This window comes from Onychostruthus taczanowskii, unplaced genomic scaffold (genome assembly GCF_017590055.1).
Source record: "Onychostruthus taczanowskii isolate IOZ18803 unplaced genomic scaffold, ASM1759005v1 scaffold24, whole genome shotgun sequence".
NCBI classification, from domain to species: Eukaryota; Metazoa; Chordata; class Aves; order Passeriformes; family Passeridae; genus Onychostruthus; species Onychostruthus taczanowskii.
The window spans coordinates 9,380,970-9,397,618 of NW_024499684.1; the positions used below are offsets into that span (position 1 = coordinate 9,380,970).

The following is a 16,649-nucleotide window of genomic DNA, read 5'->3' on the forward strand; positions in this document are numbered from 1 at the left end:
TTCTTTATTACTACAACATAAAGGAAATTTTAAAATACGTTACTTTCAAATCCTGACATTCATTATTCACCCTCTCTCAGACCATCACACCATTGTCATTCTTTGATGGTTCCAATGCCCAGTAAAACCATGAGCTTTTTTATGGCTTTTGTGAAAGATTTAAAACTGTGATAGCTGCCTGTGTTCTGACCTGAATTGAGTTGCTTGATAACAAATTCCATCTGTCGAACCATCTCTTCATTTCTTTCCTTGATAAAGCAGCGCAGAATTTCTTCCATTCCCTGGATGTAGCAGAAAACATTGGTAGATCAGTGTTTCATGTCACCACAGTGACACAGATCTCTTAGCTAAAATATCTTTTTTTTTTTTTTTGGTCAGGGAAAACAGAGGCAGTGTGAAGCAAACCACAGTGTCCAGCTCCAAGTGTTACACAGACAAAAGAAATACGCTCTCTAGATTGCTTCAAGGCTTAAACAGAGACATGTCCATGATGAACAACAAATTTTTACAATAGATCTGTTGCTTTTGCCTTCTGAATTCAGTACACAGTAGTCATCAGAATAGGATAAAATTTGCATCCACAGAGACAACAGTGTTCAGAGAAAGAAAGCAGAAAGCAGAACCAGCTTTGACTTTAAACCTGGTCTCTCTCTTTATGGCTCTATAGCCTTGATGTTGTGTCTTTGAGCATTTATGATCACTTCCAATCCTCTGTGCTCTGTGAGGTAGAACATCTGCAACAATTATGTCTCCATAACTCTCTGGGTTAGTTCTTAAGATGCAAAGACATGCTGCTATCTCAGGAGCAGCATCCTCAAACACAGAAGTTGAAACACAGTCATCACCATTAGACTAACTTTCACAGGAAATCAGTTCCTATTCTGAAACCTTCCTCCTGCTCCTTCCCCAAATAACCATGTCTATACCAGGCAGAAAGAAAAGCAGGAAAGAACTCCTTTTAGTGGCTACTCACTGGTGTAGAATAAGAGGAAGAAGTAGCAGGTGAGACAAAAGCATCCAGGAGGCCACAAGGAGTCTACAAAATACTACAAGGACACATTTCTAAAATAACACCTTTCATTTATAATTCAGACAGAATCCTTCACACTACTGGGGCTCCACTCCTGGGAAAAAGAGCTGGAAACATGGCAGAAGTGTTTGAGAAATACATTCATACTTCCCTGAGGATTAAAGGGGAAGGGCCTTTTGTGGGTTCCCTTCTCAAAATGCCCTGGCTGCCACCACACAGCCCTGCTGTGCCCTGCTCAGCAGGTCCCTGTCTGGGCCATCTCTGGCAGAGGTGATGATTTTCATGCCCTGCAAAGCAGCACTTCTTACCATTTCTTTGGCTTCTTCTCGGACAGAAGGGATGGCCAGAATACTGTACAGCACTCCATTCACATATGACTGGACCTAAGAGGAATACATAGTAATACCATGAAGAAAAACTCTTACATTCCTCCCAGCTGACTATCAAAATGTAAGAGTGAAAGTATAAAATAACTATACTTCAAAGAGTTTAACCAGGCTAGACTGGACTAGCAAAAATTCCCACATGGGAAGCAGAGAACTTTTAGGATGCAAATATACTGTGATATGGTTGATCTAAACCAGTATGCTGCATGCCAATTTCCCAAACAGCCCCCCTGCTTCTGATAATGTATTCTTACAAACTGACCTAGCCATAAATAAAATTAAATAAAAAGGAAAAGAAAGAGAGAAAAGCAAAAAAAGGTCAATTTCTGACAAACACTAATAGCAGTACAATAAACAGGACAAAGAACAGGGAAAAGTCCCTGCCAGCATGAACTCAAGACAGGCTTCAAGCACTGTAGCCTCAGGCAGGATGATAAAGCCAAAGCAGCTTCATGAATGTCACAAGTCTACTACTTTCTTATAGTATATTAGTATATATAGGAGATTTCCTATATTCCTTAAAACTACAGCAAATGTGTTCCCCTGCATCTGATGGTTTGCATAATGGGTTTGCATAATGGGTTTACATCACACATTGTTCATCTCATGAACAGTCAAGCTTGAGGTGATTTGGTGCCTGACATTTAAGCAGCATCAGAAACTGCAATCAAAGCACATGGACTGCATGGTAACTACATCCAAAGCTATCATTTTTAGCTGCCAATGTTTGTTAAAGCAAGAAATGCTTTTGTCTAGAAAGACCTCTGCTCAACAAAATAAAATATATGCATTTGTGAATTTTAAGCAAAATTCATGCAATTTAATTAATGAGGATCTAATAAAGGAAACAAAACCAATTTACTTTTTACAACTTTTTCTTTCTTCTTTTTTAAATTTTTCTTTCCACCTTTTCATTAACCCAAAGTTTGATATACAAATACCTTAGGATTCTCGTGGTCAAGAAGACCAGAAAGAACTCTGAGCATGGGGTTTGGGATACTTGCACATATCTTCTTCCCTGCAAAAGCAGAACACATAAATATGCTTGAAAAACAGAATAGATCAAAGCAAGTTTCTTTCTTACTTTTTAGAATCAGTATTAAATATAGTTTGCACAGAGCAATACTGTTTCTTGTTCCTGACAAATGCTGTTCAGCATAACTGAGTTGAAATCAGTGAAGTTACTCTGGATTTATGCAGTTGTAGTCTTGGACAGGATGCAACAAAAAAGGGGATTTAAAAATTTAACAAAGGCAATTTTTTGCTTACAAGAAGCAGAGAATTTTTCACCCTTACCTTACTTTCCATTTTAAAAGGAAATTTAATTTATGTTCTTTTTAAGTCTCTTGGACACAGACAGGATCTTATTTTCTTGGGGGGAATCTCTGCTTTGTAGAAGTGAAAGCAAGGTGAAGGTTAAGCTCCTCACTCTTACTCCTCAACCCAGTTCTTTCTGTTTACAAAGAAATCTCTTACACAGAGTCTGTAAGTGGACACAAAGTGTACTTTGAAGAGTGGGCCTGAACGTAGCAATGGCAGCCTTCACATACTAATATCAAAAATAATCAAATCTTATAGGGTGCCATTGCTTAATTCTTTAGAATTTCCATAACTGGAATTCTTGGGAAAAGAGATGTGCTCAAAAGCATTGGTTATAACACTCAAATATCCCTGGTTGTGGTTCCTGCTGCTGACTGCAGTCACTTGAAAGAATCCAGGTAAAACAGGAAAAAAAGTTTCACAATCTTTCCTATCTATTTCCTGAAATAAGGCTGTAATTCAAAATGTAAGACACCTGCACTCCTTAGACAAAGATTCATGAGCAAGGCAGCACAATACTCCAGGTTGTAATCAGACAGGCAATCTGGGTCTATGAGAACATCAACCAGCCAGAAAATGAGCCCATCTTTGATCATTGCTGACTGCAGTGTGCGCCTAGGATTAAAAAAATAAAATCAGATCACAAATCACAAATGTCAGATCACAACATAAATAGCTTTCATATACATTTATAGCCAGTACAAGTACATTAAAAATACACTAACCTGCTGAAAAAAAAATTCCTAATCTACCTGTTTTGGCAGAATCATTAAACTAAATAATTAACAAAGCCCGAAGAAATTGAAGATGCAGATTCCCATATGGTTAGAGGACTAAAACATTGTTGGACAGATCAGGAGGTTTTGTCTTTTGTTTTATTTTGTTCTTTTTAAACCTGTGAACTGCTGAGGTAAATTTCTTCATTGTTTTCTAGGGCTTCTTACTCCAGCTAAAATGGCATTTTCAATTGTCTTTTTAAATTGGTTTTAAAAGCCAGCTACACACAACAGATCCATAAAACAAATTAATTACTTCTTCTGTCATAGGTAGCCATAGCACTGTAGCACTTTTGTACTGCCAGTTTGACAAATGAGGTTTTTTGCTTGAATCTACTTGCACTTCTGTCTAGAGATTCTTAAATCTCATGCTCTTTTAATTCAGTTTGTAGTTGCCCTCAAAGACTATGGTGAATAAAGTGCCAGCTGGCCAACTGTGATCTACAATAAAAACTCTACAATACAAAAGAAGTATATGCTGGTAGAAAAGTCTTACTGAAGAACAGAATTTTTCATAACATTATTTCCAAGAGGTATTGTATTTAAACTGCAAAGATCAAAGCAGGTGCTTTCCTGGCTTTGGTCCTGAAAGCTCATATGTTTCTTAGTGCTGGATATTGCAGCAGGTCTATGGCATGGACTAAGCAAAACAAGGGAGCATCTGACCACATATTAAAAAAGTTTCCCTCATGTCAAGTATCTGGAATTAACCTTCGATAAGATTGTTACTTTTTAGAAAATAAAACACTTCCAAATTTTCAGTATTCTTCCTGACTGCTGTGAAAACAGAGTTCCTCAGATCATATTTACTTGATAAACAGAGCATGCCCTTTACTGCTTTTGCGTATTTCTTTTGTGGTGGGTGCTTGAGTCAGACTGCTAATGCAAAAGGAAGAAACAAGACAGCCTGTGCATAGACAGCTCCAGGAAAGGGGGTCAACAGGATAAAGATGAAATCCCTGAAAAATGTTTGCAGAAAGGATAATGAAAACCTTATGCTTTGGAATGTATCACAACTCTTTTTTTTTCCATGTAGGATCGTCAGAGCTTTCTGCATGAAGATTTTCACTTTCTTCAGTTAAGGAACACATACAAAGCACACAAAGGCTGTGGCAGGAGATGTACATTTACTTGGGTCTTGACAGCTGGTAGGAAGTCAGGTTAATTCAGTCAGCAAAACTGAATTCTCCTCCATAATAAATGACATTGCTTTCATCAGCCATCAAGGGTTCTGATGATTGTTATGGGAAAATCAAGTGCTCCTCTTTCCTCCCTGAACAGAGCCTAACTAGCCTGCATTTCCTCCCCTGCTGTCACCACCACACGCTGTGCTTTCATCACCTGAGGCTGAATTTCTGCAGAGCCCCCAGAACATTCTCCCATGTAAGGGAATCCTTGTCTTCAGCTTTCAGCCTGTCCTCCAGCATTTGCAGCAATGTTAGGTTCTGAGAAAGGTAGGCACGACCTGGTGCAAAAAGTGATGAAAGAACAGATGCTGAGATAGCAGCTAAGACAGAAAACCTTCCTCTCTTTGGAAAAGTAAGCAGGACTGACCTCAGTTTCCTCTTGACAAGCCACAAACTTGTGCCAAGATCCAAACAAACCTGCACAAAGTTGTGTAGCAGACCAGTGGCAATCAACCCAGACACTTGGGGTATTAGAGGTCCACACTTGCCAAATCAGTACCACACAGAATCTACTTTCAGTACATGCTTTCTGACCTAGCAGTTTTGTACAATCAAGAAAAAGAACAGAAATGTCCAAGGAGCTTGGGAAAGTGAGGTGCCCTCCTGCTACTGACTTCAAATGAGATTTCAGCACCTGGTATACTTAGCTCCAAAAATAGCAGCAAACCAAGAGCTAATTTGGGACAGGCAGAGATAGAAAGCTGGATATATATGCATCTGGATTGTTAGCAGTGATGCACAAAGATTTATTCAGGTGAGGACCATGAAAATGCAGGAGCCACAGTAGTTACTACTGCACAACCTGGTAGCAGGACTGCCCACAGGAAACCTAATTAATGGGGAGTTTTGTCTATAACCCTCATGGAGAAACTGAAGACTATATTAAAGGCAGTATCTGAGCAAGTTCCCACACAGATCACAAATCATCAGAACAAGTCAGAAATACTGAATAGACAGTGTCAAAATGAAAACTTTCCAGATACTGAAAAGCAGTTTTGAATGCATGCTACAAAAGATAGTGAATCACTAGAAAAAGGGTGCAAATAAGGCTCTGAATTTCCACATGCAGTGACATGCACTTGTGAAGCACCAATAAGACAGCATTATATGTAAATGCTATCTTATTTTTTGCAGTGAATCTTTTACCTTCTATCAGTGAAGCAAAAGCATTGATGAGCCTTGCCATATACTGTCTGACTACCTCACTCTTAGAATATAATAATTGGAGGACACTTCTCTGAAAAAGAAAGCAGATGTTAATAAATCACAAAAGTTATTCTTCTATAATGTTTTAAAAACTCCATTAAACTTACACAGAAAAAACACAAACCCTTTGGATGCATAGTGATTTGTCAATATGATGTACAATTTTTTTTTATTGGCAGGGGGCTGAAGGAGAGATGGAAAATGAACAAATAGGCAAATTAGAGCTTCTCATCTGAGTCTCTTAAAACACCATTAAACTGTGGTTAGAGTGGAAGTTATATTGAGCCAAAACAGTCCAGTTAAAGATGGTACCTAAAATGAATATATAGTCAGTGACAAAAAAAACCCCACAAACCAAACAACTTAGCTTTGTTGACAAACTTAAGTGCAGTAATATTACCTGAATAGGAATGCTTTTCTTTGACAATGAAGAGCATGGGAAGCAGCTCAGTAACTTACCAACACCACCACATTGAAATGATTTCTTATCTGTTTTATTTCAGGCTTTACATATAACTTCCCTCTTATAGAAATTTAGAGGAAGAAAAACTGATGGTTGATTTAATAATCCTTTACGTTTCCTAGTGATACAAGAGACTGTTGCAAAGACAATAAAGCCACAACAAACCAAGCAGGCTCAAGTGCCTCAAACCCCTGAGAAACTCAATTATGCATAGAAATCACTACAGTCAATGAAAAAAGTTGTGCTTTTCTTAGCAGCAGTATTGAGTTATCAGGGACTGAAACAACTTTTCAAAATCAACACACCAGCAATTCCCCTTTCTAAAGAAAGGTGCCAATCCACCTTAAATTCACAGAAACACAGTTGATCATTGCAGGTGCACAATGACACATTCCACAGCGGCACTGGGACTGAAGTCCTAATTTAGTTCTTATCTTAGATCAGTGAAATGAATTGAGTGTATTATTTAACAATACACAATCACTCAAAAAGAGACACAGCATCTGATAAGCAAGACTTAAAGGGCTCAGGCTTCAGTTCAACTGACACAAGTGAAGCACAGGGAGGTGATAAACTTCCATTTGTCTACAAGAACCATGTTTACATTAAGAGCTCTTGTAATGCAAAGCTTTGCCATCAACATTTAAAGACTGGGATGCAGAAGCTAAATGTATCACCCAGTTTTGGCACTACTACCTTTTTTTCTTCTCCTCTTCCAGAGAGCAATAAAATTTCATGATCAGCACTTCATAGACATAAATGAGCAATATCACACAGAAGCTGGACAACTGACAACTCAGTTTTGGCTGACCTGACAGCTGCTGTGGCAATCTAGGAGGTCATTACTGATGTAGGCTTGCATGATAGTGTCTCTCTGTTCTCCAGGATATGATGTTGTCAAACGCTAAAATAAATAACAACATAAACAAGTAAGTAAAAAAAAAAAAAACCACAAAAAGCCGAAACTATGGATTGATGACCCCTGGAGATTTTAAAGGTGCTGATAGCTGAGAACCCCTTTCATGGGGAGCAGTAATTCAACCTCAGTGACCTAAGGGAAAGAGATGAAATGAACTGACCTGACCTCAGCTGTGTGATCCACTACAAAACTGTTACTTGGGTCCTCTCATCACTGTCCATACAGGAAGGATACAGAATTACTTCCCATAAAGTTAAAAAAGCTCCTCTAACGGTTACATATGCGGTGCTATTCTTAAACATCTGAGACAGAGCATTGGGCTAGAAGTACTTTTTGTCAGAACAAACAGATTGTTTTTATGTGAAAACAGACACTGAAACTTGATCAGAATTCCACTATTATCTTTCATGACTGTCATTTTGAACACACCAGCTTCCTTTTCAGCAGGAAAATGTAACTTCCTGTTGTCACCTGTAATTTTTCTGAAATGTCATTACATGACCCGAGTCAACCAAAAGGTAGATTCCTGTAAAATACCTTGATTATAAAGCAAAACTGGTGATTAGACTCAGGTATGTCTTAGATACAGCAGTATTTATATATTTAAAAACCAAAAGGATATGTGGAAAAGGGAACTGCCTAACACAACAATTTATTTGAAAGCACATCGGAAATTATTTCCACTGAATATCGCAGAAATCTGGGAATTGCTCATGTAATTGCAATTGTAATGTCTCTCCTCTGATGAAAAGGACACTGCTATGCTACAAATAGACACCTCCTGTCTGGGGTGCCTTCATCATCTCATCAGCCTTAGGAAGCTTCACCAACAGGAATTTGCCCATCACGTTGAACTCATCACCAGATCTTGTTTGCAAAAGGGATCTCAGTTGTGGATGCTTCCCTGTCCTTACCCAGCGCAGAGCCTGCAGTAAGAGGGCCTTGAGACGATCACTTCCTGTAATCAAATCTTTCTTCAGCTTCTCATAATCCAGAGAGGGCAGCAATGGCACATCCTGCACCTTCCTAAAGGAAAAGACACTCATCAAAACTCTCTCTCCTCGTTCAGTGCAGCTGATGTTACTGAGGTGAGAAGAGCCAAAACAGGAAGTCTGCTTCAGGAAAAGAACTTCCACATTTTCACACTTTTATTACTTTTGTTACCATTATAGTATTAGAACAACAGACTTGTTAAATTTGGGGTTATTTCTTACTTATGCATGCAGCTTGCTTACCTTATCATAATTTGCAGACAGTAAACTGACAAGACAGTTGATGAGCTGAGATTTTTACTGACACAAAACAGTACAGTAACATCCATTTTTCTCCTCCCCTACTGGACCACAAGGGCATGAGGGCAGCAGCTCATGGCTCTTGACACAGTTAGAAACAGATGCAGCAAAAAGCTGCAGCTCCATCTCCACCTCCAAGCCCTTATGTACACAGAAATGCCGTCTCTGTAGCAGAGGTGGTGTGGGCTGAATGGATTTTTACAGCCTGGAGTATGCTGACTTCACATGCGACTTAATACAGGACCACAATTCTGTGCATCAATACTATCTTGCTATTTTGAAATTTAACACTGCAACAGAAGTTTCCCTTAAGAAAATTGCTTTCAGTCAATGTTTTAATATTAATATTTAATTATAAATCACTAAAATGTTTTACTGTCTTCCCATCCTACCACTTTTCAAAACAAATTTTATGTCCTATGTATAATTGCCCCATTCATTATCTTGTAAACAACAGGATTAAAAGTGTCTCAAAAATTTAATAAAACTTCACCTTGAATATATAACTTCTATTCAGTATTATAAGCCCAAATTTATTAAGTCCGACACAAAAAAATTAAAGGAACCCAAAAATCCATATTAGTGACTCCCCCTTTTCCTGGATTTGCAAGAATCAAACCAGTTAGAACAACAGGACTGAAATATGTGGAAACACTAAAAATACAGCAACAGCCTCACATGTGTGGAATGGCAGATTTACTGGATCAACAACATTGTGCTGAAATTAGAACATTATTGAAGCTGCTCAGCAGAAGAACACAGATCACAGAATATTTGCATCAATGCTCACTGAGGTCAGAGGAAGCACAGAGGAGGAGTGGGTCCCATCTGCAGACAACTGGCAGTGTGTACTTTACAAACCCCTCCTCTTCTCTACAGACAGAAATGAAGCTCAGCAACAAATACTTACATAGAGGATAAAGATGCCCTTAACAGTGTGGAAGCCTGAATAACAAAAAGAAAGAAAAAAGGAAATTAAAGCATGTAAGTCCAAATTTCACATAATGTTATTAATGAGGTCCAAAGTGAATTCTTTCACTAAGATTCTGCAGTTCTTTTCCTATAAAAACCTGTGCTGTAAACCAGAAGCACAGCTAAAGAAAGAGCACTTCAGTGTTTATCTTTCTTTTCCCTTAAAATGTTTTACAGGTCAAAATCTCTTTTGTTATGATCTGGCTATATTATCCTCACCCACACAGTCCACAAATTACCTATGCTTGAAGCATTTAAAATAATAATAATAATAAATGAATAGAAACTACTATCTGAGCCCGCTGAGGAAGATGAAGAACTTGCTAAGCACATTCACTGACTTAATAAATTTTCATACCTTTAAAATTGCAATAATATTTCATTGGAGACCCAGCATGCATTCCTGCACATAAATATATTGTAATTCTTTGCTCCAACACTAATGTTATCAAGTGCCTGCTGCTACCAAAATATACCCCTATATATAATTACTAATATGTAAAGATAAGACTACGTATTCTGGTATGGATAAAACCAATATAAAATAGTGTGCCATTTCTTAGTGGTTCTGCCTAGGATATTATAATTAAATCCTGGATATTTCTTCTCTGCAGGGTGACACAGTGCCTTGCAGGCACCACTGCACAACAAGGAACATCAACACCACATAAAAGTTCCACATGAAAGTTGTCTGCCTCAGTGAGTATCATTGTAGGTAAGCAAAGAAGCAGCAATTCTGGCATAAAAGTGCTTCATGTCATGCATTCTGATGTCAACTACATGCTGTATTTGCAGAATATTCAATGTCACCTCTTTGTGTTGATCTCTCTGCTGAAAATCTCTGATTACCACTTATGCCTGTAAAACTGGTCTTCTCTCCTAACTGAGCCTCTTTCAATGGGAACTATATAATCAATGTCTATTGTCAGATTTAAAATGGTGGGATTTAGGAGACAAAAAGCATGAAATACCATAGAGAATATTGAATTACACCAACTGACATATTCCTGAAAACAACCTTGTGGATATCCTTGTAATACAAGGAACTGCTCTATTATATGTGAAATAAGCTTATGTGCACATTGGAAAGTATTTTATATCATGTCAATGAATAACTTATATACAATAAACAGGTCATACACCTCAAAAGTAAACTGGACCAGCAGCTCTCACATGATAGCTTATCTTACACAATACAAAATTCTTTCTAAGTATCATCTCAGCCCCTAGACTGTTTTGCCCTTGTTCATTTTCCTTAGCATTTTCAATATGTATAAAAAGTTAATTTTATTTAAACAAAACTGTTTTCCCAGTCAAAACCTAAAACCTTGTAGCTGCATGTGAAATTAAATCACAAATCACTTTCGTTGCCTCTGTCAGCACCTTTCTCCTCTGTCCATTAGAGGAAATGGAAGAAAGTGACCATAGCACTTGAATGCAAAAAAGATTGCAGAGCCCTTGGAGATGGAAGGCCAAACAGAGAATAGCGATGTGTAAAGAAACAGAGCAGGGCACTAGGGCTATACAGATGTATATAAAAATTCTCTGCTTCTCAATAAAGTTTTTTTTTAATGCACTTCTTTGGTGTCTTAGAAAGAAAAACGTGCTCCAACCAAAATCTAACCAAAGGATAACTGGTTAAGATGCACATATCGCTCTTCTACACAAATAAAACTTTTCGGCAAGTGTAGGATTTTGCAAGCTTTTATGAAATTTCAAACTACAGAAACTTCAACTGGAAAAACAGATCAAATGGGACAAGGTCCTATTAATTCCCAAATTACTTTTTAAGCCAGCAGATGGAGCACAGCAAGGTATTTAGTATGGTTTCCTTCTGTATTCTTCCTACACCAAAAAGGCACCAGAGAGTGAGGCAGGCCCTGCACTGGGGCTCTGAGGGCAGAACCACTGAGCTGGAAAAACTTCTGCTCACTTTGCTGATCAGAGACAGTTTATCGGTTTAGAACCTGCACAGGAGGAAGGAAGTTCTTTCAGGCTTTTGGTGTTTCTGGGAAAGCAATAAGGAAAAAGTTCATAGTACATCAGGTTCAATTATCAAAGTCTTACAGGAATGTAGAAAGTTTTGGGGGGCTAGTTTGCTCTTCAGGGCACTGTCATTTCTCAATCTGACTATGGCCAGCACCACTGATAAGCAGAAAGAATGCAAGCATGTTAGAGGCAGAGGTTTCCTTTCTTCCTTTTCATCTGCATGATTGCAATTAGTCATAAGTAAGCTAATCTGCATCTGTGGCATGCTGAGTAAGGCATTGGCTCAGGAGATACACTTCTAGTCCTGATTCAGCCACCAACTGCAGACAGAATCCAAACACATCATTTCATGTCTCTGGACCTCAATTTTTCTCATCTGAAAAGCAGATACAGGCATCAATCTCTTGAACAAGCTGGGTTTTGAGATCTACCAATGAATGGCAGAGTGCAAGATCTAAAAAGTATTATCTTGCTATTAAGCAATTCAATGTTTATATGACAATCATCATAAATAGAAATTATTTAGTAGCTCCTCTTCTCATTTTTCTTAGATTACAAGATTTATTTCCTCAGCATTTTCTCCCAGGCCCTTTCCCCAGTCTATCCTGGAACAAGCTAGCCATAATTTCAACCTTTTGAGTGACAGGATACCTTAGATTGCCAAGGAAAGGCAGAGTGTGAAGAACCTGTGGCAAGCACGTTCCTATGTCCCAACACTCAGACTTCATCTTGAAAAAAATACATTTCATGCAAAACCTATCTTGAGAGAGGATCATTTGTCATAACAAAAAGACATGCAGAAGCTCAGTGTCTTAAGGAAAGAAAGACAAGAAAAAACAGCCCAAGCATAGCTCATTCTGGTAGGATCAGGGGTATGACTTATGTTTGTGTTGGTTCTTGCCAAAGCCAAACCAGGAGCCACATTAAGTCAAATAATTCTGTCACGATGCACATTAGCCACAGATGGCATCCCTTTATTTTTGAACAAAGACAGGCATGAATATGAACAGCATGGAATAAAACAAAGAAGTTCAAAGGGAAAAAAAAAAATCAGTATTTATAAAAGAAAGCAGATGCACTTGATGTGCAAGCCAAAACCACAACTGATTTTATCAAATACTGCAGCCCTATATTCAAGCCATGTCCCCTTTGCTGTTTGATGTATATATTCATAATATGCTGAAGGCAAAGCTGAAAGTCAAATTCTGTTCTCAGTTCCCACTCTGAAAATGTGCTGTAAGAATTCAGTGTAAACTCAATGCAGATTCAGAATTAATAATCAAAGATACGTGATGAATATGTGAAGAGTAAAACCAAAATTTGAGCAGATTTCCACAAATCATTGGAACTCACAAATCTATGTTGAGTTCATTTGTTACATACTAATAACAAGAAGACTGCTCCATGCAGCCTGTGAGGGATTAGACCCTGAGCTTGTGTAACCTGGCAGGTCTACTGGGGCTATGCAAAGTATTATTTCATAAGAAGGTCTACAAATGTTTTTAATTTTTTTCCCCTATTTATAATAGAGATATGCTTTTATGAAAACTTACCACTGGTGATATAAAACAGGTTCTCTAAGACATCTGATGTGCACATTAAAAAGTCACACAGTAATACTGTGTGATAACGTAATGACAACACAAATGTTAGAAAGAAGTATAAAATACTATACATAAACAGTGAGGGGAGCTGAAAGCTACCCATATATTCAAGAAATGTCTCAGAATCAGAGTCAGACAACTTTGCAAAAATTTTATAAACAACTCTGCACAGTAAGCTATTACATTCTACATTGTATAAAGTTACATTTAATTAATGCTTTATACTAATCTGGATAAGGACAAAGTTTTTCTTTAGCAAAAATAATTTGATTCATAATTGCTCATCTGTCATCAACCTTTCTCAATCTCAAAACAGAGCATTATATGAAGGAACAAAATGCTTAACTTCAAGCAAAAAGTGTCCATTATGAACATTCATGTCACCAATGGGAACAGGTTGATTGATACAGGTGATCTTTCACCATAGGTGGATGTGGGTCGTGCTCTCTACATCAAGATAACTTATCAATTAAGTATGTAAGGAATAGTCCATTGCATTCAATATTTCTATGACTATTTCTCCAAATAAAATGTTGTTCTAAGTGGAAAGTTGAATGCCCACAAGGGTTTACTTTAATTCCAGGTGATATATATGTTTGAAATTTGGGCAGCTTTTCTTGAAAGCAAAATCTTGTTTTACCTAAAGAAAGTGATAAAAATATAAATATGCATTATTTTTAATTGACTGGCATTTTTCAGATTGGTGTCAATCACTTTTATGAATTGATTACATACTGAGTTACTCAGAAGAAGACTTATTTCCTTTCTTCACAAAGAATGCACTGACTATGGGCAAAATTAGATACTTATGGTGTACTTGTAGTATTGCCAGAATACAAACTTCCATCTGGATTACAGAAGTCACAGGCAGTACAGAGAATATAATTTTGTGTTTTCAGCGAAAGAGGATCATTTTAACTGTGTGAAAGAATTTCATAATCTTTACTACCAAAAGGAAGTTTGACTTTAGAAACAAAAAATACAAATATGCAGAATACAACACCCCTGTGAAGGGCATGAATCAGCTTGCTGAATTATCTTGGGCAGTAATATTTATTTGCTTTGTCAAAGGTGTTGTGGGGGTCAGCTGGTTTTGGCACACTTCACAGAGAATGTATACTATACACACATGATCCCATGGAAGAAACAACTGCTTTCTGCATGCTGTAAGAAGCTAAGTTTCATGTGAAAGTTGTGGACAAAGCTGCTCTTATGTTGACATGCTGTGTTACGTGCATTATGAAGCCATAAGGTTACCCAGAACATCTATTCCATTCCCCATGCAGAATTTCCAAGCCCTGTACATTTTCTGACTCTTCATAAACCACACAGTTAGTGTCATGACAAGTTAAAATGCAGGGAAAATTGCTGCACATTGTGAAATAAAGAGAAATGCAGACTGTGAGAGACTTGAGCAGGCAACGTGAAAGGAAATAAAGATAGACACTTACATATCCGTCATCACAAGGGCTCATAGAGTAATATCCCTTTATAGGCAAACAGACACACATTAAAATAAAGAAGATTAAAAAAAAAAAAAGTTAACAGAAATAAATCACAGAGAAATGCATAGTTCAACAAAACCTAAAAAACAATAGAAATTCAAAATTAACAGACTATTAGCTTTGAAAAGTATAAACATGTTCTCCCAATCCTCATACTTTTATGTCTTAGAACTGCAATTGCTGTGTCTCATCTATGATATATTTGGAAGTTCTCCTCTCAATACCTGGCAAACACAGTCTGCACATTGTTCCACACTGTCAGAGTCAGAACAGCTACACAGAAAGCACTAACAAATTGACAGGAATATATGACCTGTGCTGCTCACTCCACTGGGCAGCCAAGAGAGAAACCCTGAACATGGCCTGGATCTGAAGACCTCAGCTCCTGAGAAAGCACCTGCCACTATTCTGCACGCTTGCTTTGACTGGAATTTCTGACCAGCACATAACAAAGACAGAGAGACAACTGAAGGTGTTTCAGCAATGTTATCAATTCTTCATCCCAAAAGGTTCCAGGGATAAACTAAGAAAGTCTCTGGAGGGAAACCTAGTATGTAGTTACTAAAATAAAGAATGGTGCTAATTCACGTTTGAGTAGTTTAGTACAAAATATGCCATGTTCTCCTTAAGTAGACTAAAATACTTGGAACAGCTTTGTATCTAAAAAGAACAGTCTTAATTAAAAATAAAAGTACACAGTTCAACACAATGAAATAAGACCAACATAAATTATTTGCCTTTTTGTGCAAACCTGCCAGTACTTACTTTAGAGGACATATTTGTACAGATGAATAAGCACATAAACACCCTATTTAGCAGGCTGCTCTTTAACAGACATATACAGCCTTGCACAGAAGACATAAGAAACTTGTCACTTCACTGTGAGCAGAAAATAAAGTTATTTTTATTCTTTAACCAATTTTAAAAATCTGACATTCTTCTTTTTATTATCATGATACTTAGAATTCCCAGATGTGAAAAATTACTTTAACTTTCATGGTGCTATAGACACATACAGACAATTCCTGACAAAGACAATTTAAAATTAAATTTAAGACAAAGGATGACATCAATAGAGACCAATAAGTGAGCAAAAGAAACCAGGAGATAAACTGCATCATGATGAGAGACAATTCAACACATGCACAACCTGAGCCAGTGAAAATGGATGTAGGAGGCATCAAGACAAAAGATGACATTAAAATAAAGTTTTAACATTAAAGGAAATCACAAAAGGTCGGATGAGACAACCTTTCAAAGTTCCTTCCAAACGGGGCTAATTCTATGATTTGAGGACAGTAACAGGAAAAGTTTGTGGAAACCCCTACTGAAGGCAATACCTTACCCTTAAAGAGTTCATGTAAACAGAAAAACTTGCAGCAACTTGTGAAAAGGTCATTACATACTGCATCAGCAGGAAAAAATTAACTTCTCCTTGCCTACATGAAGAGGTAGGCTTGTTTCTTCTTTTCCATACATAAATGAGAACATATAAAATAATCCCATGGATAGAGATGCAGAAAACTGATTGTGCCATCCAAAGAAAAGCTCACTTAGAGTAGATGCTGTTTGCTGCAATGTGCACTTTATTTTTAAATGAAAGAGCAAACATCTGCATAATAATGCCTGGTGAATCCACCCTGAGTGGTTTAAAGAGTGATTAAAAAAAACAAAATAAAAACCTTCTGTTACCCTCATCCTAGGTTTCATGTGGTCTGCTGGTGCAGACATTTCATAAGTAAGAAACAGAATACTTGCCACCAACCATTACAGCTTGATGGCAAGTGCACAGTTGCAGTAAAAACCATGTTTGAGGAAAAACACCCAAAGAGTACAAGAAAAATAGGAGCCCATAGTAGTCATTACAACTATAACAACTCCCAAAAATAATAAAAAAGAAAAATCTTTCTTGTTCACAGTTTGTAAGTGACAGTTTAACTTTCCAGAGGAGCTAGTAATTTTGTCCAGTGACAGAACTTAAAAAACCCACCCCACTACTT

The 16,649-nt window shown here is 37.5% G+C and overlaps 1 protein-coding gene across 1 annotated transcript in view; it reads right to left on the reverse strand.

The window, feature by feature from the left end:
* Positions 1-16,649, reverse strand: part of ARMC9 (armadillo repeat containing 9) — a 56,974-nt gene that overhangs the window by 23,003 nt on the left and 17,322 nt on the right. Inside the window, exons 10-19 of the mRNA XM_041405686.1 lie at positions 14,596-14,631; positions 9,490-9,524; positions 8,202-8,313; positions 7,180-7,272; positions 5,846-5,936; positions 4,854-4,977; positions 3,212-3,351; positions 2,358-2,434; positions 1,339-1,413; positions 191-281 (exon numbers count right to left, since the gene is read on the reverse strand). Coding sequence (XP_041261620.1) covers positions 191-281; positions 1,339-1,413; positions 2,358-2,434; positions 3,212-3,351; positions 4,854-4,977; positions 5,846-5,936; positions 7,180-7,272; positions 8,202-8,313; positions 9,490-9,524; positions 14,596-14,631 — 874 coding nt within the window. The remainder of the gene's footprint in view (positions 1-190; positions 282-1,338; positions 1,414-2,357; positions 2,435-3,211; positions 3,352-4,853; positions 4,978-5,845; positions 5,937-7,179; positions 7,273-8,201; positions 8,314-9,489; positions 9,525-14,595; positions 14,632-16,649) is intronic.